The following is a 20619-nucleotide window of genomic DNA, read 5'->3' as shown; positions in this document are numbered from 1 at the left end:
ACTGGTACATGTGTGCGTTTCTGCACCTGAAGCTTGTAATTTAGAATCTGTATAGTATGGCAAACATGTCTGAATGTTTATGGCTAGGTATATGAATGAATGAGGCATTATAGCGCTTTTCCTGTTACTGTACACCCAAATCGCTTTACAATAATGTCGGGGTCTCTCCTCAACTACCACCAGTGTGCAGCATCCACTTGGATGATGCGATGGCAGCCACAGTACAAGGGCTCCAGTGTGCTCACAACACGAGGAGAGAAAGTGATAGAGCCAATTCAATGGATGGGGATTATTAGTACGCCATGATTGGCAAGGGCCATTGGAGGAAATGTGGCCAGGACACCGGGGTTACACCCCTACTCTTTAGTGCCATGAGTTTTTTTTTAATGACCAGAGAGTCAGGACCTCAGACCTCATCCGAAGGTAGGTATGGAAAGTGCTGGCAGGTTGTGATGTAATGTTTGTTTATATCAGGCTTGCATGACTTCCTACACTAGAGGTGTCACCTTTCAGACAGTATTGACACGAACATTTTGACGCAGAGGTTGTGTATTATTTATCAAATAGCTGCAGGGCATTTTTTCTCATTGGCAGCTGACTTCAATTCTCTAATGAATATGCGTTTTATATTAAGATGACTACCTTATGATTACATCCCATGTTTTCTAAGACTTGTTCCCATTGCAAGTCTTAGAAAATATGAGGCCCTGTGTGCTTATAGTGGGCAACAGAATAGATGTGTCAGCATAAATGAATTTAGGGGTTAAAATTAGGAAGTAAAGAACTTGTAGGACCATAATAGCTGAAATTGAAAAATGTACTGCTTGTAAGTACATTCCTACAATGTTGTTACCAGAAAAAAAAAACATGCCACACAACTGTCCCTAATTTGACTGTGGTGTGGCTGTGGATATTTTTGTATCCAGGATTACCAGTTTGATCCTGCCCTTGGCTCAACAAACAATTAGGGCTGGTCCGAATACCACTTTTTTGAGCTTCGAAGCTTTGGTAGTAATGAACATCGAATATTCAAAGCTTCGGAGAGAGGGTGCTGAACATATTCTTCTCTCTAATAAAGGCAGGAATCTCTATGTGTCTGTATGTCCGTTTGCATTTTGATTATTTTGAGAACCGTTCATCCAATCGACTTCACAAGGGAGTGCAGTGTCGCATTTGGTGCAATATAGATGGACACGCGAGAGACGCGACACATTCAGAATTAATAAACTTTTAGTAAACTACAGAACAGCGCGAGCGGGAAGCGGCGCACCACGCTGGCAGGGCTTATATGCTCTGAGAACTGACACTGCACTAGTGATATAAAAGGCACACACACACAGGTCTGTTAAATTAAGCAATACTTTTAAGGTAGTCTAATATTTTTCTGACTAACAAATTACTGACACAGTAAAGGGTAGGCTTAAATAAAGAAAAAACTAATTTTAAATAAAGAAAAACGAAATTTAAATAAAGAAAAAACTAAATTTAAATAAAGAAAAACGAAATTCAAATAAAGAAAAACAAAATTTAAATAAAGAAAAAACAATTTAAATAAAGAAAAATGAAATTAAGTTAAATTAAAAATGAGATTAATTTAGTTTGATAATAACGGGTAAAAAGGCTAATACATTTTGTTTCTATTATTCTATTTTCCACAATGTCAAAGCAACGTAGCTAAACCCAAAACACAAGCTCAGGCATGCACTTCGGTCCATACACACTCCGCTGTTCTGCGCTCTAGCCAGAGAACAGTCCCGTTGCTGGAACATTAGGCGTCGGTTCTATTTCTAGCATGCACACGTTTTCCGCGTGACTCGAGCTGCGCCCGAGACGCGTGTCTCATGCAGGCAGTGTGCAAACTTCAACCTGTTAATATGGGAGCCGAAATAAAAACGGACACGCCACGCAGCCAGTGTGTCACCAGCCTTATTCAAGCGCGAATGAGAACCGTTTTGCGGGGGATCCCGGGTGTTTAAAAAACAACAACAAAAAAAACAAATATTCGAATGTCAAATTTTCAAATCGAATACCAACCCAGCGGACGAATATTCGGGTCCAGCCCTACAAACAATCTGTCTTAAAGTGTCATGAAACCCCCTGTTTAAGTACTAGTCATTAAAAAAAAAAAAATTGTGAGTAGGGCCGGGCGATATGGCCAAAAAAAATGATCATGATAAAAATGTTCATATCAGTCGATAATTATCATGATATTAACTGATATTAGGTCAGTTAATTAAATATTAACTGAGTATTAGCAAATCTACATTTGTTTCAAGTTTAAAGGCAAATCTTTGCTCCTGATTGAAAGTTGTTGAAAAAATTGGCAACCTCATTATACGGTAAAGTTTTAAAGGGTAAAATTGTCTTCCATAGTATTTGAATTATGTTAACCACAACATACAGTTTTGTTTATTTGGTAGGCCTATTTATGAAAAAATAGTCCTAAAGACATTTAGTATAATACAAATGCACTCAAAATATCTCCCCATTCACCAGGTCGTACTTACCATTACATGTACACCAAATCTTTTCTGATTTATTTTATCTACCTCAGTACCCTGGAAATCCAGAGTTCTCGCGAGAGCACAAATTTAATTTGCTCAGCGAGTTTACTCTGGCTTCAAGTAATGACGCTCATTAAATATGCCCTTGTAGCCGAGCTGCACCAATCACATCGGTGTATCTGATATAGGCGGGCCAGAGGTGAGATGACGACAGCGCTGCAACGTTGAAGTCATTTGTAAACATTGCAAGATGGCTATGGATGAACACCAGTTGTTTGAAACGGCTTTGGCCGCTATAATGAACGAGTTAGGCCTAGAATGGGCCTTTTCTCTAAAAGAGGAACAGAAGACAGCACTCGAATCGTTCCTTTGCAAGAAGGGCGTTTTTGCTGTTTTTGACCGGATACGGCAAGAGTCTAATCTACCAGTTAGCTCCACTGGTAGCTAATCCCATGGGGCTTGTTGTGATTGGTCGTAGTGTTATCCAATTGCGTGCAGTGAGATTTTCAAATGCATGCTTGGTGCCGCCCCTTGAGCTGGACGATTTTCATTAAGGTCTGGATTTCCAGGCTACTACCTCAGTAGAGATAGTGATTACTTTTTAACGATATCAAAAGCACAATAGTTCATCAGTTAGTTTGTTCTGCACTTTGACATCATGCACATTGGTCACGGTGACCTGAAGTGATGAACTTTAAAAAGTCCCAATAATGGTTCAAATAAATTATACTTTTCAGCAGGTTATTGCCTGTCACGCAATCTAACCTACAAAGTGTAACATTTCTGCATAGATTTCCCATCCTAAGGCGCACACTGTCCTGCTTTAACTTAAACTTATTATTTTCTTCTTTGAACATCATCTATTCAGAAAACAATACTTAAATGGATAGTTCACCCAAAAATAAAAATTCTGTCCTCATTTACTCACCCTCACATTGTTCCAAACTTGAGTTTCTTTCTTCTGATGAACGCAAAAGAAGATATTTTGAAGAATGTCAGAAACTAAACAGTTAATGGGTCCCATTGACTTCCATAGCTTTTTGTTTCATACTATGGAAGTCAATGGGATCCATTAATAACAATGTTCGTTGACCACCTTTTTTTCCCATTACTAAGACAATGACGAGATGACACCAACGTCATTTAACAATAACTGTGACTGTCAGCATGCAGTATTGTTGACTAAAATGATGAGACTAAAATGTAATTAATAAATAAATAACTTGACCAAAATCTCTGTTTTTGTCGAATAAATATAGGAGACAAACTATTACAGACTGTTTTGATCGAGCATCTAAGAGCTTTCATGCTTGCGGTTGCCAGAAGTAGTTACTTTAAATCCCTTTTCTGTTAAAAGGATACATTTTCTGTCCTGTGCTTTCCTTAAGGGAGTTCAGCAATCTCCATTTGAGATACTCTTCTTAAATGAAATTGCCATTTAGTCAGTCTGTGTTCTGTTCACGAGCCGCTTGTGCTGTTTGCTGCACTAAATCTTCGATCAAACCTTCCCAGTGATGAACTGTAATAAATCCAAACATGGATCTCGACTATTGTTTGTGATTGTTTAGTTTAGGACTAGGCTCAAGCCTTGAAAAACCAGGGATTAGTTGACTTGACTAAAAACAAAAACTTGACTAAACAAAAAACAAAACATTTTTTTTTTCTAAAAATGATAAAAAACTAAAAAGGACTAAGACTAAATTGTAAAATAGCTGACAAAATTAACTACTTTCTACTGCCTATCACTAGCCTGGCTAACGTCAGACCTCTTTCTCATTGAGACGTGGTCTGGGAACCATATGTTAATTTTCTCGTATTTGAGGCGTTGTTTACGAATACCCAGAGCCGTTTATTGGGCGCTACGAATGTCTATCAAATGTGCCTGCACGTAGCTCATAGCCAATCGTTTCAATTATACCAGATGACGTATGTAGAGCGACAGAAATTCGACGAGGAAGAAGACGAAATAAACTTGCGTTCTAAACTACTTAGAACACTATCTAAGGCTGCATCGAAAGGTAACTTCGCGTCTGATGCCATGTTGGATCCATAGATACAAACAAACTGCTTCGGTGTGTCGCATTGATGTCGTCATCGTCTTGCTGTTCCCTCCCCGTTCTGTGATTGGTTCCCTTTTTGAGGGGAAAATCTGGTCCATGGTATCCAGGCTGCCTAGCAGCGTGAATAAAATCGTGCTGCGTGCAAGGCAGCATGGGGAAACCCAGGCTAGCCTATCACATCAAAACTAAGAATACTTTCTAACTGGTAGTGACAGTCTTTGTGTGAGTTCTTATGAAGCTGGTTAGTGTTGTCATGACGTAATTTCCTGTGGCTCTAAAATAATTAATCACATGTGATTAACGGCTCCAATGATTGATCCCAAAAACTCGGCAAAATTAAGCACCAATGAGTAAAGATGGTAGAATTTCAAATCCTGCGCCTGCCAAACAACTGCCATTGAGATGAATGGGAATGCTAGCAGATAGCACTCTCTGGCTATTATAAACTTCTAGAGCCCTTACTGTAATTTCACACTCATCAGTTGATTGTGAAACACTCATCTGACCTGTTCTCACACACTAATTACTATCTGTTTTGATCTACCACTATGCTTAATCAGATGTGACCGGCTCTGTTGTAATATTTAGCGTTTGTTGTCACATGATAGAAGTCAAGATTATGACTCAGTTGAAATTCCATTGCTTTGTCAGACATCTGAGTGTCATATGTGACTGGTCACAAGTCACATGGGTATATTTGTGGCAATAGCCAACAATACATTGTATGGGTCAAAATTATCGATTTTTCTTTTATGCCCAAAATCATTAGTATATTAAGTAAAAATCATGTTCCATGAATATATTTTGTAAAAAAACATTTATTTTTGTGAGTGAATGCAGCACAATCGCGAACATAAATGGACAACTTTAAAGGCGATTTTCTCAATTAGATTTTTTTTTTGCACCCTCAGATTCCAGATTCTCAAATAGTTGTATATCGGCCTAATATGGTCCTATCCTAACAAACCATGGAAAGCTTAATTATTCAGCTTTTTCATAATTGACCCATGTGACTGGTTTTGTGGTCTAGGGTCACATATGTGGTGGATCAACACTGGAGTATCCAACACTTCCTTTTAGTTTCAAATTCCATCCAAGTTGAAAAGTATTGCGTTGAAGATCTAGTCTGGTTTACAGCATCAGGGTTTCAATTTACTATTAACTTAAAGAGGATAGATTTTATGTCTTATAGAAAAAGATTTTACTAAATGTATTTTTTAATTTGTGGGCGTTGGAGTTTTCCCCTCTTTTTCACCTTGCTTTTTAATCACTTATGAATGCCCGTGTGAATTTTACTTCCGCTTTTCGAACTAGCGGAAATTTGGGAGCGGCAATTGTTTGAATGGGTGTGTGCGACTGCTGTTTTGGAGAGATATTCACGCCCTGACAATTCATACTGGCTGTCGAGTGTGGTTAAACATTTCTTTGCAGATATACTGTATTTGGTCACTGCATCAGTGCATGCGTTTCACCTCTCATTAGGGCTGGGTGTGCGCACACAAAACTTCTTACACAGCGCACACTTTCTCTTTCGCTTCAATGCTTAAATTGGCAAGGCTTAAAAACGCATGCAAATTATAAAGTTTCGTGACCATGCAGCACTAGTTTAATCGGGACAGTGACGTGACAGTTCATACAAATGTCCGAAACGTCTTTCAAGCTGAAAGCCACACCTGTATCCGCTATGTTCAGCAATGAATGAATGACAGGATCCCCACTGTAACAACACGCTAGGTAAATAAGATGATGACATCTAGTGGAGAAGACTAGTAATAAGATAAGTATCAAATGCAAAATGCAAGTAACTTTGTGGCCGAATCTCTTGCGCCCGACGCAAATCTAAAAAGGGTTGGTCTGAAGTAGCTACATTACTCATAGGTGTGGTTTGGGCGTAACTTGCAATAAACCAATCAGAGCGTCATCTCACATTCCCTTTAAAAGCAGGCGCGCTTGTTCCATGGCGGATTGCTATTATAATGGCGGATTTGCCAGGCGCACGCCAGGAGTGGTTCACAGCCGAGGAGACCGACGTTCTCGTCAGGGCCAATAATTTGGGTAATTTAATTAAAGGTGCCGTAGAATGGATTATTTTATTATTTTATAATGTTTCCTGGGGTGCCCTTATAATGTTAGTATGTTTTTTAGATCAAAATTTGTTATAATTTAGAAATAAAAGGCATATTTCCTAGCCTGATTTCATTCCCTGGTTTGAACACTCTGTTTGAGGGGGCGTGTCTGCTGAGAGGCTTCAGTGTTGTTGCCCTCTGCTGTGATTGGCTGACATGCTTGCATATGAAATATCTGGCATTACATGTAGAGCTATCTGGAAAACTTTTACTATTACAGCTTTTATACGTTTTTACTATTACAGCTATCGGGATTAACGAATCATGAGAAGTTTTTTAAGTATTTAGATCTATTCCCATCACATAAAAGGTTGCAGTGATGAGCATTGAGCAGATGACAGCCTGTTGATAGCGTGAATGAAGATCTTATCACTGCAACGCGATTTACTGATGCATAAACAGTGTTGAACGACTTTGAGAGAAAGATTATCTGTCTGAACTTGAACAATTACACATCAGAAATTCACATAACCCACTGGTTCTTCAGAGGCTCGGATGAAGGAGCTAAAAAAATATTTTTGTGTTCATTTGTACATCCAAACACTGAGCAACTGCCATCGTTCGCTCGTTTGCAAGCCACGATGTCTCTCGAGGAAAAAACAATATCGCGCTGGATCTAGATAACACAGTGTAAATTATCGTTAATAAAATCACTACTTACCGCTTGCGGGAATATAACGTTAGTTGAAATTGCCCCCTTCGTCCGTTTGAGACGCCGAGAGATGCCTGGCTGCTTGATATTGTTCCAGGTTAGAAAAACAGTCCGTGGTGAAATGGACAGGGCAACTAACAACTTCGAATTAAACTGTAGCGGTATCCGATTATAGATAGATTATAGATAGATCTGCCATTTTCCCTATGATCCTCCTCCTGCTTGTTTCTTCACCTGCAGAACTTCTGATGATTCGGCTGTGCAGTTCCGCCTGGCATTGAACATGGGCTGGCATATGCAAATTTTTGGAGGCGTACATATTAATGATCCCAACTGTTGCGTCACAGTCGGTGTTATGTGGAGATTCGCCTGTTTTTCAGGGGTGTTTTTCAAAAACGAGATTTAAATAAGAAAGAGAAAACTATGGTGTTTGAGACTCACTGTATGTCATGTCCATGTACTGAACTCTTGTTATTTAACTATGCCAAGATAAATTCAATTTCACATTCTAGGGCACCTTTAATGTAATTTATTTAATTAATTAATTAATTTAATTACCCAGTAATTTGGGTAAATGTGTAAGCTAGATTTATGCCTATTTTTTCACATCTTCATGGACACCACAATGATTTCCCTTGTGAGGTCATATTTTTCCTTGTAATTATGTAGGCTATGGTTTGCAAAAATGGGAACTGCTGCGTCTGTGTAAATGAGAGAAGCAAAGTGTATGTGCGTTGTGCACATGCTACATTACGGCCAAGCATGCGCCCTTAAAATACCATCTGAATAACGCGCCACTTACTTTAGACTAGGTTTTTCCTGGTCTGTGGTGGAATTGTTTTCTGAAACTGCAAAATGGCACCAGGGAACGTTTGCGCCAGAGCACGCCTCCTCTTTTCGCTGAACCGCCCCCGGGAGCTTAAAGGGGGGGGTGAAACACTCAGTTTCAGTCAATCTCATGTTAATCTTGAGTACCTATAGAGTAGTATTGCATCCTTCATATCTCCAAAAAGTCTTTAGTTTTATTATATTTATAAAAGAAAGATAGGCTGTACCGAGTCTTTCTGGAAAAAAACGAGCGGCTGGAGGCGTGCCGTGTGGGCGGTGCTTACGCGCCGATAGCTAACAACACACAGACATTTGAAGCAGTTTTACTCACCGCCTGCGGTTCCAACGCACGACCGTGAACCTTTATCGTTGGGACTGCTCCATCCTTAAGCATTAGATGATCTGCAAATCCGGCGTCGAACTGGGCCTTGTTTATAAAACAATCATCGTCGAAATGCAGGGAACAAACAAAGTCCTGTGACTGCAGCGAGCACAGCGCTTTGATGGGCGTATTGCTTTCGCTCTCTCACTCTGGTCTACGGGTGTGCGCGCGCCCTTCCGGGAGAAGTGCCCTTAGGACCCGTATAAGGAAATTCCGCCCCATCTGACGTCACACATGCCCATACTCGAAAAAAACTTTCCGAAACTTGTGACAAACCGGAAGGAGTATTTTTGGCACAGAAATACTCCATCAAATGTACAACTTAATTTTTGAAACTTTGTCCATGTTTAGCATGGGAATCCAACTCTTTAACAGTGTAAAAAACTCAGTATGCATGAAATAGCATTTCACCCCCCCTTTAAGTTCATTCCCTAATTTACCGACGTGCCATTGGGTTTAAATCTGAAATATTGCCAAATAGACGCTTTATATTTCTCTCTGTAACCAAATCTTCCGCCATCATCTTGTCAGTCAGCTCGCCTCACTCTCGTCATGTGATAAATGAAATCTGACTCCTGCTGCTGATCTGTGCTGCGACTCTCGTTCGGCTCACACTGAATTGATCAGACCATGTTCTTTGTTTTATTTATTGTAGTGTCTGTTCTGTTCTGGGGGTGGTGGGCAAGTTATGTAATCGGTGTCTGAACACCGGTAACACAGACTATCGCAGCAAGCGCAGTGCTAAAAATACATTTGAATTGCATTGAAAATGTTTATATTCCAGTGTCACCTTAACAATGGGAAGACAATTATAGTGACAATAAACAATATCAAAATCAAAATATGTACATGTAGTTAAATTTGACGTTTTAGGAAGGGGGGTCTCCTGTAAGGCTATCTTTATGTTAGGGTGTCCTTTACAACCAAAATGTTTTAAAAGTCCTGTCTTATAAGGCTGTCACTGTTTTCTTATGACCCGGTGCTGTGACATGAATCATGCTGGAAGTGACTAACTGAAACTCCTTTTAATGGTAATACATCATTGATCTTTTAAGGAACTAATGCTTGGGTAATTCTCATATGGTTGTTCCGGTTAATGCCACTGGCTGGACATAAAAGGATGAAAATACAAATCTCTTCTTATCTCACAAACTATATTATTAACAAAGTATAAAATTTATTAACAAAGTTCAGGAGGAGTCCTCCCCTCGGACTGCGGGTTATACACTTTTTAGTGTCACGTTTTGTAATAATTGCGCTGTTTTATTTGTTCTCATCCAATTTCTCTGAGGAGACACTGCCTTCCTTGCCTACTCGGAGGAAATGCCCCTGATCTGGTTATATGAAAGTGTGAACTCGTGAAATTATGAATGAGTAATTTGATGACCTGCAGAGTAGTGTGTTAGAAGTAAGGTTGACCTGTGTATTGTGTAGTTCAGGTGAAACAAGCATCCCTCAAGGCTTGTTGCTTTTGCAGGGTTAGTTCTGTATATTGTAAACTAGGGATGCACCGATACCACTTTTTCCAGAACGAGTCCAATACCGATACTTTAATTTTTGGTACTCGCCGATACCGATACCTGTATTTTCACTGCATTTGTAATTTTTAAATGTATTGGTAGAGAAACCAAAATAATATAAAGTAAATTAGTTGGCTTAATTTGTTCATCAAATAAATATTTCCTTCAGTTATTTTCATGCTTAATCAAGCCTGCTAAAATGCATTGAATGAGCTTCTGTTACTTTCACGCTTCATTCTGTTGCTCTATCATATTTTATCTTTCATTTAATAGTACATCACATATTTAGCTCCAGAAGGGCTCAGTGCTACAAATGTTTCGACACCAGTGAAATATCAATTCTTTATTCCAATTTTGATACTACAACAAAAACTACAGTAATCAATCAAATGTGAAAAAAATACTGCTTATTCATTACTGAATAAATTAAATATAGATGGATATTTTTGTAAAGTTACAAAAGGTAGCCTATTTAGTCAAGAGCAGTGAGTAATTTATTTGTCTTTTGTTTGATTAACATTAAAACACAGCAGCAGGTTTATAAGACGCACGGACCCCATTTAAATATACTGTCTATGTTCACTTGAATTCGTCAGTACAAGCAAGAAACGTGAAAGACAATTCAATTCAGTATTCGCACGCTGAGACGCTGTTTTTTTTTGGGCGCGCGCTTTGAATGTTTGCGTTCATGGAACTTCTTGACTTGCACACTTTTTCATGTAACTCAATGTTTGTGCTGTGTAGCGCGTATGAATAATACCTCAGTTTGTGGTGCTGGTTTTGGAGAGGTTTGTAATTTATGTAACTTGTGTGTTATATGTACAGACTTATTCATCAGTAATTTCATCAGGCAGATGATAAAATGGGAGAAAAAAATAGGATGTACCCAAGCTTTATCTGAAAATCTAAATATTATAGAGAACATAACACCAACAACAACATAACATAACATAACATGCTAAAAAACACCAACATTAAGGCAAACTTCCCTGCATCATTTTGGTGAGTTTTGCTTGGGTAAAACACCACTTGTTTTCTTCAGAATTTAAAAAAGGAAGTTTCTTTTATACAATACTGTTACCTTTGAGATTAATGCAAGGCATTGTTTTTATGTAAATCGACTGAAAACTGCTTTTCATTTGTACCTTTATTATTGCATTTATTTGTGCTGCTGCTTGTAATTTGTTTATTTGTTCTTATTTTATTACTGACTGTTTACTTGTGTTTTTTGTAAATACAATTCAAAGTTTGAAATCAGGCTTGTGCAGTGTGTAAGCTATTGTGCAACAAAATTGCCCCATTGTAAAAACAAAAATGCATTGCGTCTAAATGTCTTAAAAAAAAGCAAAAACCCAAAAGAGTCACTTAAGGGTGGAATTTCCCAAAACAAAATTCAGTCCCTGAATTAATGTCTGTAAATTCCTGATCAGGGCATTCTTATAAATAATGCTACATGATAAATAGAAGGCTTCAAATAGACCCCATGATCGGCATCGGGTGATGCTGTGATCTGCCCCAAAAATTCTGATCGGGGCATCCTTACTTTTTTTCTTTCTTTTTTTTCCTGATGGTCAACAGAGCACTCCACATGTTTACAAGTGTTTAGTAAATCATGGTAGCCCAAGCACAAGACACTAGTCACCATGTTTCTGTTTTTGGGTCACGAGGATTTTCATCATATATTCATTAGACATGATTCAATGTGATTTATAAAACACATATATATATATATATGGGTGTGGTCTCAGTAGCAGTGTGCTATGTGCATGTGATTGAGGAATGGCATGGATATTCAAGTGTATTTGAATGGCATCTGTTTGTTTTAGTCAAGATTATGCTAAAATATTCTTTCCTCAACTATATTTAAGTTCCCTATGAAGAGCCAACCTTCAAATTTGAAAATTCCCAGTTTATTCCCGTTTATTCCCATAAATTCCTGTTAATTCCCTTAAATTCCCATTAATTCCCATGGAAAGTTTCCATCTTTGAAAATTCCCATAATTTTGCAACCCTACTTGTGTGTTATATGTACAGACTTATTCATCAGTAATTTCATCAGGCAGATGATAAAATGGGAGAAAAAAATAGGATGTACCCAAGCTTTATCTGAAAATCTAAATATTATAGAGAACATAACACCAACAACAACATAACATAACATAACATGCTAAAAAACACCAACATTAAGGCAAACTTCCCTGCATCATTTTGGTGAGTTTTGCTTGGGTAAAACATATATATCCACTCCATCTCATTGAGGTTTCCATTTCCTGCTCCACACTCACTGATGAGAGAAACACAACTCCATGTTTGATCCAAAGCTTAATTTGCTTCTAGTTAAACCACGGTAATTAAAATAAAATATTTTGAATAATTAAGCCATAAGATATATGGCTATATTAAATGAAAAAATTAACAGTACTTGGCGAAAATAATATTGCTCTGTTTCCACTCTACACCGCTGATAGTCTTTATCAGATTACATTGTCTTTGCTCACAGACTTTCTCTAGATGATGGTCAGTCTCTTGTCTTCTAATGTAAAAATGTTACTTAAATCCCCCTCCACCAATCAGAGATGAAGACATGTCATGTGCTGATGTATGTCATCCCTTGTCTGTTTCTTAAGCTTGTTAAGAATTGTAAAAGAGGAAGAGGCGACTTCAGAGGAAGTGATGACTTAAAGAACTCGCCTACATTTCTAACACATACTTAATTTTTCTGCACAGATGAGATGACGGCAGACTCTTTTGGCAGTTTGAAGTGTCCTTGTGGGCTACTCAGTGCTGAAAGGACAAACGCAGAACCTGACAGCGACAGATATACCAGTCTTTGGATTTAGCTCATCTGTTGTGCTCAGTGGCCTCCTGGATTTCCAACAGGATGGTGCATTCAACGTCACTTTGTGCCTGTCTGTTTCTTCTGACTGTCCTCAGCTGTCATTCTCATGTCCTCCCCCGTCTCTCATTTCCCATAGGTAAGTCTTATTTTAAACTTTTCAAGATTTATGACCTGAATTTAGAACAAGTTGTTTTTCAAATGCCATTAGATATTTGAATAGCTTATGAAACTTGTGAGCTGCTGTTGTTCTCTTTACCTTTGCCCTGCAGTGGTTTTATAGAAAACCAGGAGGTGAATAAAGTTGAATTATATAATACAGTCTAGTGAGATTAGCTTCTGTGCCACTTGAGTTAAACATACTTGAAATATTGTACTGTACTGTTGATATATTCATAGCAACATTGTAAATTGTAATAATTTTAATCTGTAAATATCTTGTAATAGCATGAATAATATGAATGTCCCTCAAATCAGTGTTAATTTACTATTATATACTATTATAGTATTTATTAGTATTTTGTAGAGCTGCCCCCTAATATTCGACTAATCATTGGTTGACTAGAAAGGCTTAGTCAACCAAACATTTTATTAGTCTGTTAGTCGCAGAAAGAAATAAAAAAAACCTTGTGGCGAAGTCACTAAGTCTGTGACGGACTTACATGGCTGCTCACTCTAAACCTAGATAAATGTGCGCTATTATAAGGCGCATATCCAAGTGTTTGTGCAAAGTGTGGAAGCTAAAGAATAGTGCGCTTACTGCATGACATGGAGGTGCCGGTGCAATCTCTTGCATTTTTTTTTTCTTTTTCTGACAACAGCAGAAACAACTTAAAATACTCATTCATTTTTGTTCATACAGATAAGAGTAATACACCATTCCAAACATACTTTTAATTGTGTGCACTCACAATAACAAGAAAACATGCTTTTGTCTCGGTTTCTCTGAACTTAAGCGCGTCAAAAAATAAAAACTCAAAACCAAAACTCAGTATATACTTGCCTCACAGACATGAGAAATATATATATAGAGCGCTTGAAATGTCAAGCGATTGTCAACCAATTTAAGCAAAAATGTAATATTCTCAGATTATGCAATATGTATAAAACATGCATATAGGCATTACTGCAGAGTCAGCATCGTCGACTTAATCTCTGCAGCCGAAAACACAGAAAACATTATCAATAAATTATTCAAATGTTTAGTCTCCTTGCTGTTTTTTCACGACACATTCAAATAATTTCTTCTGCCGGTGCGCTGTGGCAAGCTTTAAGCCTGCGCTTGAGCGCTGATTAGGCTATGTATTATAGGCAGTTAAGGCTTAAGGCTTATTATTATTATTATTAAGGCTTATTATTGTGATTTATATGGCTTATTAATACACATGTGCGATTAGTCAACTAAAAATCTTTAGTCAGGGGCAGTCCTTGTATTTTGAGACAAATATAAATGACAAAAGCCCATAAAAAGGCCATACTAAAGCTTAAACGAAAATTAATATTACTATTTAGCTTGATTATTTCACTTTTAGTAATTTTAGTACTTCAACTTTAACAAAAATTAGAAATGTAAAAATAAAATGTATTGTGTAGAAAATAAAAAAAATAATATTTTTTTCATGTAATGTTTGTTTTCATGTTTTTCATGTAATATTTGTTTTATTTCAGCTTAATTTCAAATAAATTTCAATTAGATTTAGTTTTAGTTAATAACAATGCTTCAAATTTGTTTTTATAAATGGACTTAATACGAATATTTTCAAAACATGAAGCACTAAATGGAGGGGGCTTTTTTTTTAAATGTAATCAAATTATAATATCTTCTTTATTCAATATCATAAATACTAAGTTGGGAGCTATCTGAATGCTAGCATTTTTGGTGTGACACTGTCAGTGTTGCTAATTATTACCTTTTAATTATATGTGACAAAGTATTTGAAATTAAGCGTTATCTTGTTTAAAATGAAAAGCAAGACCAATGAAATGGCCTAAACAGTTGCCGAATGACTGTTTCACTTGGTTTAGCTGTGCACTGCAGTGACTGGTACAAGTACTTATTGAAAGACTTTGATTGGATGAGATGTTTAGCTGTGATTATCCCAAAGACCTGTAAGAACATGGCTAGAATTTTTACTTTTCACATATATGCAATATGCAAGTTCATTGTTTTAAGAAATGTTATTATGAAAAAAAAATATATATATATATAATATACTGCTGTAGTCATTATGTGACTATCATAACATCGTCATAATCATCATTGTCTTATTAATTCCATTAGAGCAAGTGGTTAATTATTATTTGAGTAGATAAAGAATGCTTGTACTATCAAGAATACTGAGATTTTGCAGACATGAGACACTTTTTTTAAGAGTTGTTTTCCACAACAACTACTTTTGGAGTCTGCACAGATTCTGTTTGACAATCAATTTGTACCGAATGTTTGTCTACTTTAATCATTTGTATGTTAAAATACCAGCAGGGCTTCAAATTTCATTTTTACTAACAAGAAAAGATAACAAGCAGGAAGCAAAAGATAGATCATTACAAGAAATATCTTTCCATGTAGATCATGTTTATTGCCCTGCATTATTAGGAATCTTTGGATGTAAGAGGAATGCAAGATCCTGCCCAGATTCTCTTAAGAGGAAACATCTGTCATTCACCTTAATGGGAGCTTTGATTCAAACCTCTTATAATGGCTTCTTGAAATGTTTCTAAAACGTCTAGATTAGGTTTCGTTTCTCCTGTGACCTCTCACGAACTTAAAGTTCTTCTCTCAGGTTCCTAAAATCTAGGAACTTGTAGCACACTTTATTGCCATATAAAGCTGTCATTGACATGATACTTTTGAGTAATATTGTTTTTATTTGTTTGCATGGCCGCACATTACTGTTTTGCATTTTAAATTTCAAATTCTTTATTGGATTTTGTGAAATATGCAACATTGTCACAGTATCAGCTCAAAGATTAAGGCAAACTAAAACAACACGACAAAACACTGATCAAAAAAAGCGTCCTTGCTGAAGTATTAATTTCTTTAAAAAATATTTGTATATTATATGTGTATTAAAAATATAATGCAATAAAATAACATTAAAAATATACTGTAAGATGTGATTTTAGGGTTATAAATTTGGGTCACAGACAAGGAAGTTAAAATGATCTACTTTTGAGAAACAAGAAAGTAAGCAGATAAATCCGCTGATGTAATTGAAAGTGGCTTTGTTGTTTTTATTTTTTAATGAATGGAGGCCCTTGTTCTCTGAACAACAGTTATTTGTTAAGAGGAGGCCAGTCCATGAGTTGGCAAAGCAGGGCAGAATCAGGCTGACCTGGCAAATGGCTTTTCTATGAGAGTCACATAAATCAGTTAAAAGGAGATTCTCTTTGTTTATCAGAACAATTGAGAGACTGTGCTACAGGTGCTTAGACATGCAGATACACCACTTTTGCTGATTCAGGATCAGTCATTTGACCCTGTAAATGACTAGACAGAGTTTGTGAAGATTAAAGGGCTTAATTCAGACTCTGAGTCCCTGTTTCCCAGCAGTACCAATTACAGCCTACAGTATGCCAGAATGATTCTGGTCACAGTCACACCTATGCAGGTGTTTGAGCATGATTTGATGATGACATCTGCAAACTTATAATTGCTGCTGTCATTGTTATTGACAGCTGCAGAAACATGAAAACCAGACTTGATAATATAAGTAATATGGTGCATCAATAAATGCTTTCTGTATTTTTATATTTTAAGAATTTTTTTTAAGGTACACTATGTAGCCTAACTTTTCTTTGTTCAAAATTAACCAAATTTAAGTAATGAGTCAATACAGCTTCAATCTTTCTTCCAAAACATGTTTTTATCTTAATCGGATTCACTATGGTAAGCCTATTATAAGTATTATAAATACATACTGTGTCTAGTCGTATCCGTTAATAGAGAAAAGTTGCTCTAGCTACTTTGATGCGTGTATGGTCAAAGTCCCTTTAAGGCAAGTTATTTCACTCGGCGGCCATCTTTGAAACACCTCTCGGGCAGCTAATTCAGTCATGCAAGTACAGCTCCTATCATTCATATTTGAAATCACCAATAAAATCTGACAACTATCTCATACATTTTTTTTTTTACTGACAACCGGAGCTTCTAACGGCAGCTGCAGTGATGCAGTGACTTTACCGATTGGCAATTGGCTCTTTTATTTAGAAGATGGGACTTATTCCACCATATTGTGTGTTGTGTGGAGGTCACATCTTTGAGTTTTGGCTTGACCAATAGGGGCTTTCACACCGGAGGAACCTTTTCATAGTTCTTCCTAGAACTATTGGTGGAAGTACCTGGATTTTTGCGTATTCGCACCGCAGGAACTAGGAACCATTTTAGTTCTAGGAACTCCTTTTGGAGGAACTAATTTAGCTCCTACTTCAGAGAAGGGTCTAAACCAGCACCATAGGAACTACCAGTGACATAAGTGTACGCTGATTAGCCGAACGCACACGAAACACCAGCACCCGGCATTTTAAAAAAAGCTGTGTAAACACACAGATCATAGCCTATATATTTACTCCAGAAACTTAATCTACGAACTTGGAAAACAGTGATAGATGAGCCTCTAAAACTTTACGCTGAGAAGAAAATCCAATGCAACTTTGATGGGACCAAGCGAAGCATGATTATGTATTTCTGCTCCGCTAATACCTTTTCATAGACTGTCTACTTTCTATGTATAACAGTTCTATTTAATATTGTAGTAGACAGGACTTTTAGACAGATCGTAAATTAATGAACACGGAGAATGCGAGCACTGTGAGCTCAGGCTCTGGCGTTCCCAGCGCCATCAAAATAAAAGCATCACAACAACAAGCATGACTTGGTGGCTAGTTCCTAGAACTAAGTTCCTAGAACTACCTGGTGCGAAAGCCCCTATTAACTAGTAGTTCTATCATCAGGCATGCATAACACTATACAATATAAAAAGACAATATACAAACAGTAATGATACACAAAATGTACTGGGGAAATGCATGTTCATCCATTAGACAGATTTGTCAATGAATTAGTGGAGAGAATTCCATTTCTATGGGACTACATGTCTGTTTATAGTAGCCTGTACTGTTCTGTGCTGGCACTATCTCCCATTGGAGTGTCTTTGAAGTGAGGTGACCAAAGGGGTGGTAATTCTCAGTGGGGAAACCAGACATCACGGAGTCTGCTTGGGTGAGGGGTTATGAAGTGATGTTTGATCGGTCCAGTCATTACAGTCTGCTGACAAAAAGAGAATGCAACAGAGCTTGTAATAAAAGGAGAATCAACATTGGCTTGGCTTTTCGGAGATGGTGAGAACTGAGGGATTTGAAATGTTATAAAAGAGCAGAGATGTAGAGATGGTGTTTTTATTGCTCAACCAGGTGAATTAGGTATTTTATTGATCAGATAAATTGCCATATGTAGCACTCTGACAGAGTTCATTACAGATGTGAAGGGTCATTTCAAATGTGAAGGGTCATTTCATTAAAGTTGTTGTAGCACTCTGCTGGAATTTATTTTTAAGGAAGTACCGTGTCTATTAATGGGTATAGCCTCAGTAACGTCTTCAGCTAGTCAGCTTGAGGTCCTTTCCATCTAAACTGATTATATCTCTTAAACCTAGTATTGAATGTTTTATGAGTAGTAGGATAACCATATTTATCCGCCCACGCCCAGTCAGGCAGAGCCAAAGCACATTGCTCTTCCACAAAATACATGGTTTTGTTTTTTTAACCGCTAGAGTGCCAAATGTTACATAGTGTACCTTTATTTAAAAGTGATTATACTAATTAATTAGTAATTTATCTTTCCACCCGAAATCGGGATGACCAACCTGTGCCCAGACCTGGTTTTCTGGTCTAACTCCTGCCATTGTGTCTTCATTGTGGAACTGACAGTCCCTTGGGAGGAGGGAATCGAGGCAGCTTATGAAAGGAAGAAGCTGCGATATGCCTAGTTGGCAGCTGAAGCAGAGAAGCAGGGCTGGAAGATGAAGGTGAATCTAGTGGAGGTGGGCTGCAGGGGCTTTGTAGCCAGTTCCACCATAAGGCTGCTGAAGGAAGTGGGTATCAGATGCCTGGCCCAGTGGAAAGTACTTAAGGAACTTGCCACTGTCGCCGAAGGAAGTAGTCACTGGCTGTGGCTGAAAGGAAAGGAGACAGTGTGGGCCGCCAAATTACCTATATAGTCACCATGCGACACACACCCAGGTCTTATCAGCTGTGCTGGGCTTGCCTCTGCTGAGGATGTCTTGTGATAAAAGGCTAAAACATCCAGTGAGGCTGCGGTACACAACTACTGATGTATTGGTGCGAAGACCCACCTAAGACGACTCCTTCAACATGGACTGTGGTAGTGCTGAATCTTTCAAGGCCAGTGCTTGTGCTGAGCTGAATCATTAGGGATTGTAAAATCTAGTCCTAGTAAACCAATCAAATTGGAAAGTTGTGGATATTTTAGAGGTAATTTATTTGTTTAATTTATTTTCTATTAAATGCACAGAATTTTTTTTTTTCTCGCCATAGTTTAGTTTTTTTGACAAGTTTTTCATACTCTGTCTATTATCCTGCTAGTAGAAGTTCAGAACCAGATGTTTTGGCTGCTTAGTTTCAATAAATTGTCTTTTTTTAGGGGAGATTATCTTTTTAAGTTCTGGAAGTTGTGAAACACTTTACAATAAGGTCCCATTAATTAACTTTAGTTAATAAGCAATACATGTTACAGTATTTATTTCTCTGTTAATGTTAGTTAATAAAAATACTGCTCATAGTTAGTTCAGGTTAGATAAGGGAAGTCATTTTGTAAAATAAACTCTCATCTTAAAATATAACAGATGTTTTGATTCCTCATGCAACTTTTATGGCCGATTCACACTGCACTGACAGACGACCAATGTGGACAAGCACCAGATTACAGTACTGACATTCCAAGACCTGACAAACGTAGATTCAATATGTTCCGTCGGAAGTCAAGTCACCTTTATTTATATAGCGCTTTTTACAATACAGATTGTTTCAAAGCAGCTTTACAGTGATAACAGGAAATGAATGCAACAAAGATTGTTTTGGCTGTACAGCAGCAGAGGAAAGTCATTGCTCAGTTTTAGTAAGTTCAGCATTGATTTATTTCCTTTGTCAAAATCATTAGCTATTCATTTAGGGTCCGTTTTCACAACACAGTTTTCATCTGAAAACAGATTACTTTTAGTGCGTTCTGACCGTTCAAAACACGACAACATCATTGTTGTGGCCTGAGAACGCAAACTTTGAAATGGGTTTCAAAGTACAAGTTTTTGAAAACTTCTTTGTAAACTTCGGCATGCACGTGTAGTATGTGTTTAGTCTATAGGCGTGCATGTTTAAATGCGTACGTGCACAGGCGCGTAGTCTTTCTTTACAAAGTGACATTGCCAACTACTTGTCTGGCATGCATATACAGTGTTTTAAGTCGTTTTGGCAGATCTGTGTGGATGGGGGTCAATTTGATAATATTGTCATCTGTACAGAGGGGAAAAAAAACTTTGCAGTTTTTAGTACATCGTTGTCGTGTAAACGCACTTTTAGTTTATCTATACAGCAGCTCTGGAGAAAACAGGGGTGTCATTGTCCAGCTCAGTTCAGGTCTCATACAATGTTGTCAAAGCAGGCAGGCAGATCAATAATATTAAGAATAATATTCTGT

General features: G+C 37.5%; 1 protein-coding gene across 4 annotated transcripts in view; it reads left to right on the top strand.

Moving 5' to 3' along the window:
- The window catches only part of sema4ab (sema domain, immunoglobulin domain (Ig), transmembrane domain (TM) and short cytoplasmic domain, (semaphorin) 4Ab), a 41418-nt gene that overhangs the window by 8673 nt on the left and 12126 nt on the right, over positions 1-20619 (top strand). For all 4 annotated transcript variants that reach the window (XM_079878264.1, XM_079878262.1, XM_079878263.1 and 1 more), the window contains exon 2: positions 12800-13047. In XM_079878264.1, the coding sequence (XP_079734390.1) occupies positions 12954-13047 (94 nt within the window). In that variant the 5' untranslated portion in view covers positions 12800-12953. The remainder of the gene's footprint in view (positions 1-12799; positions 13048-20619) is intronic.

This window comes from Squalius cephalus (assembly GCF_949319135.1).
Source record: "Squalius cephalus genome assembly, chromosome: 8".
Taxonomy (NCBI): Eukaryota; Metazoa; Chordata; class Actinopteri; order Cypriniformes; family Leuciscidae; genus Squalius; species Squalius cephalus.
The sequence above is the reverse complement of the archived record's forward strand: the minus strand, read 5'-3'. Positions and strand labels throughout refer to the sequence as shown.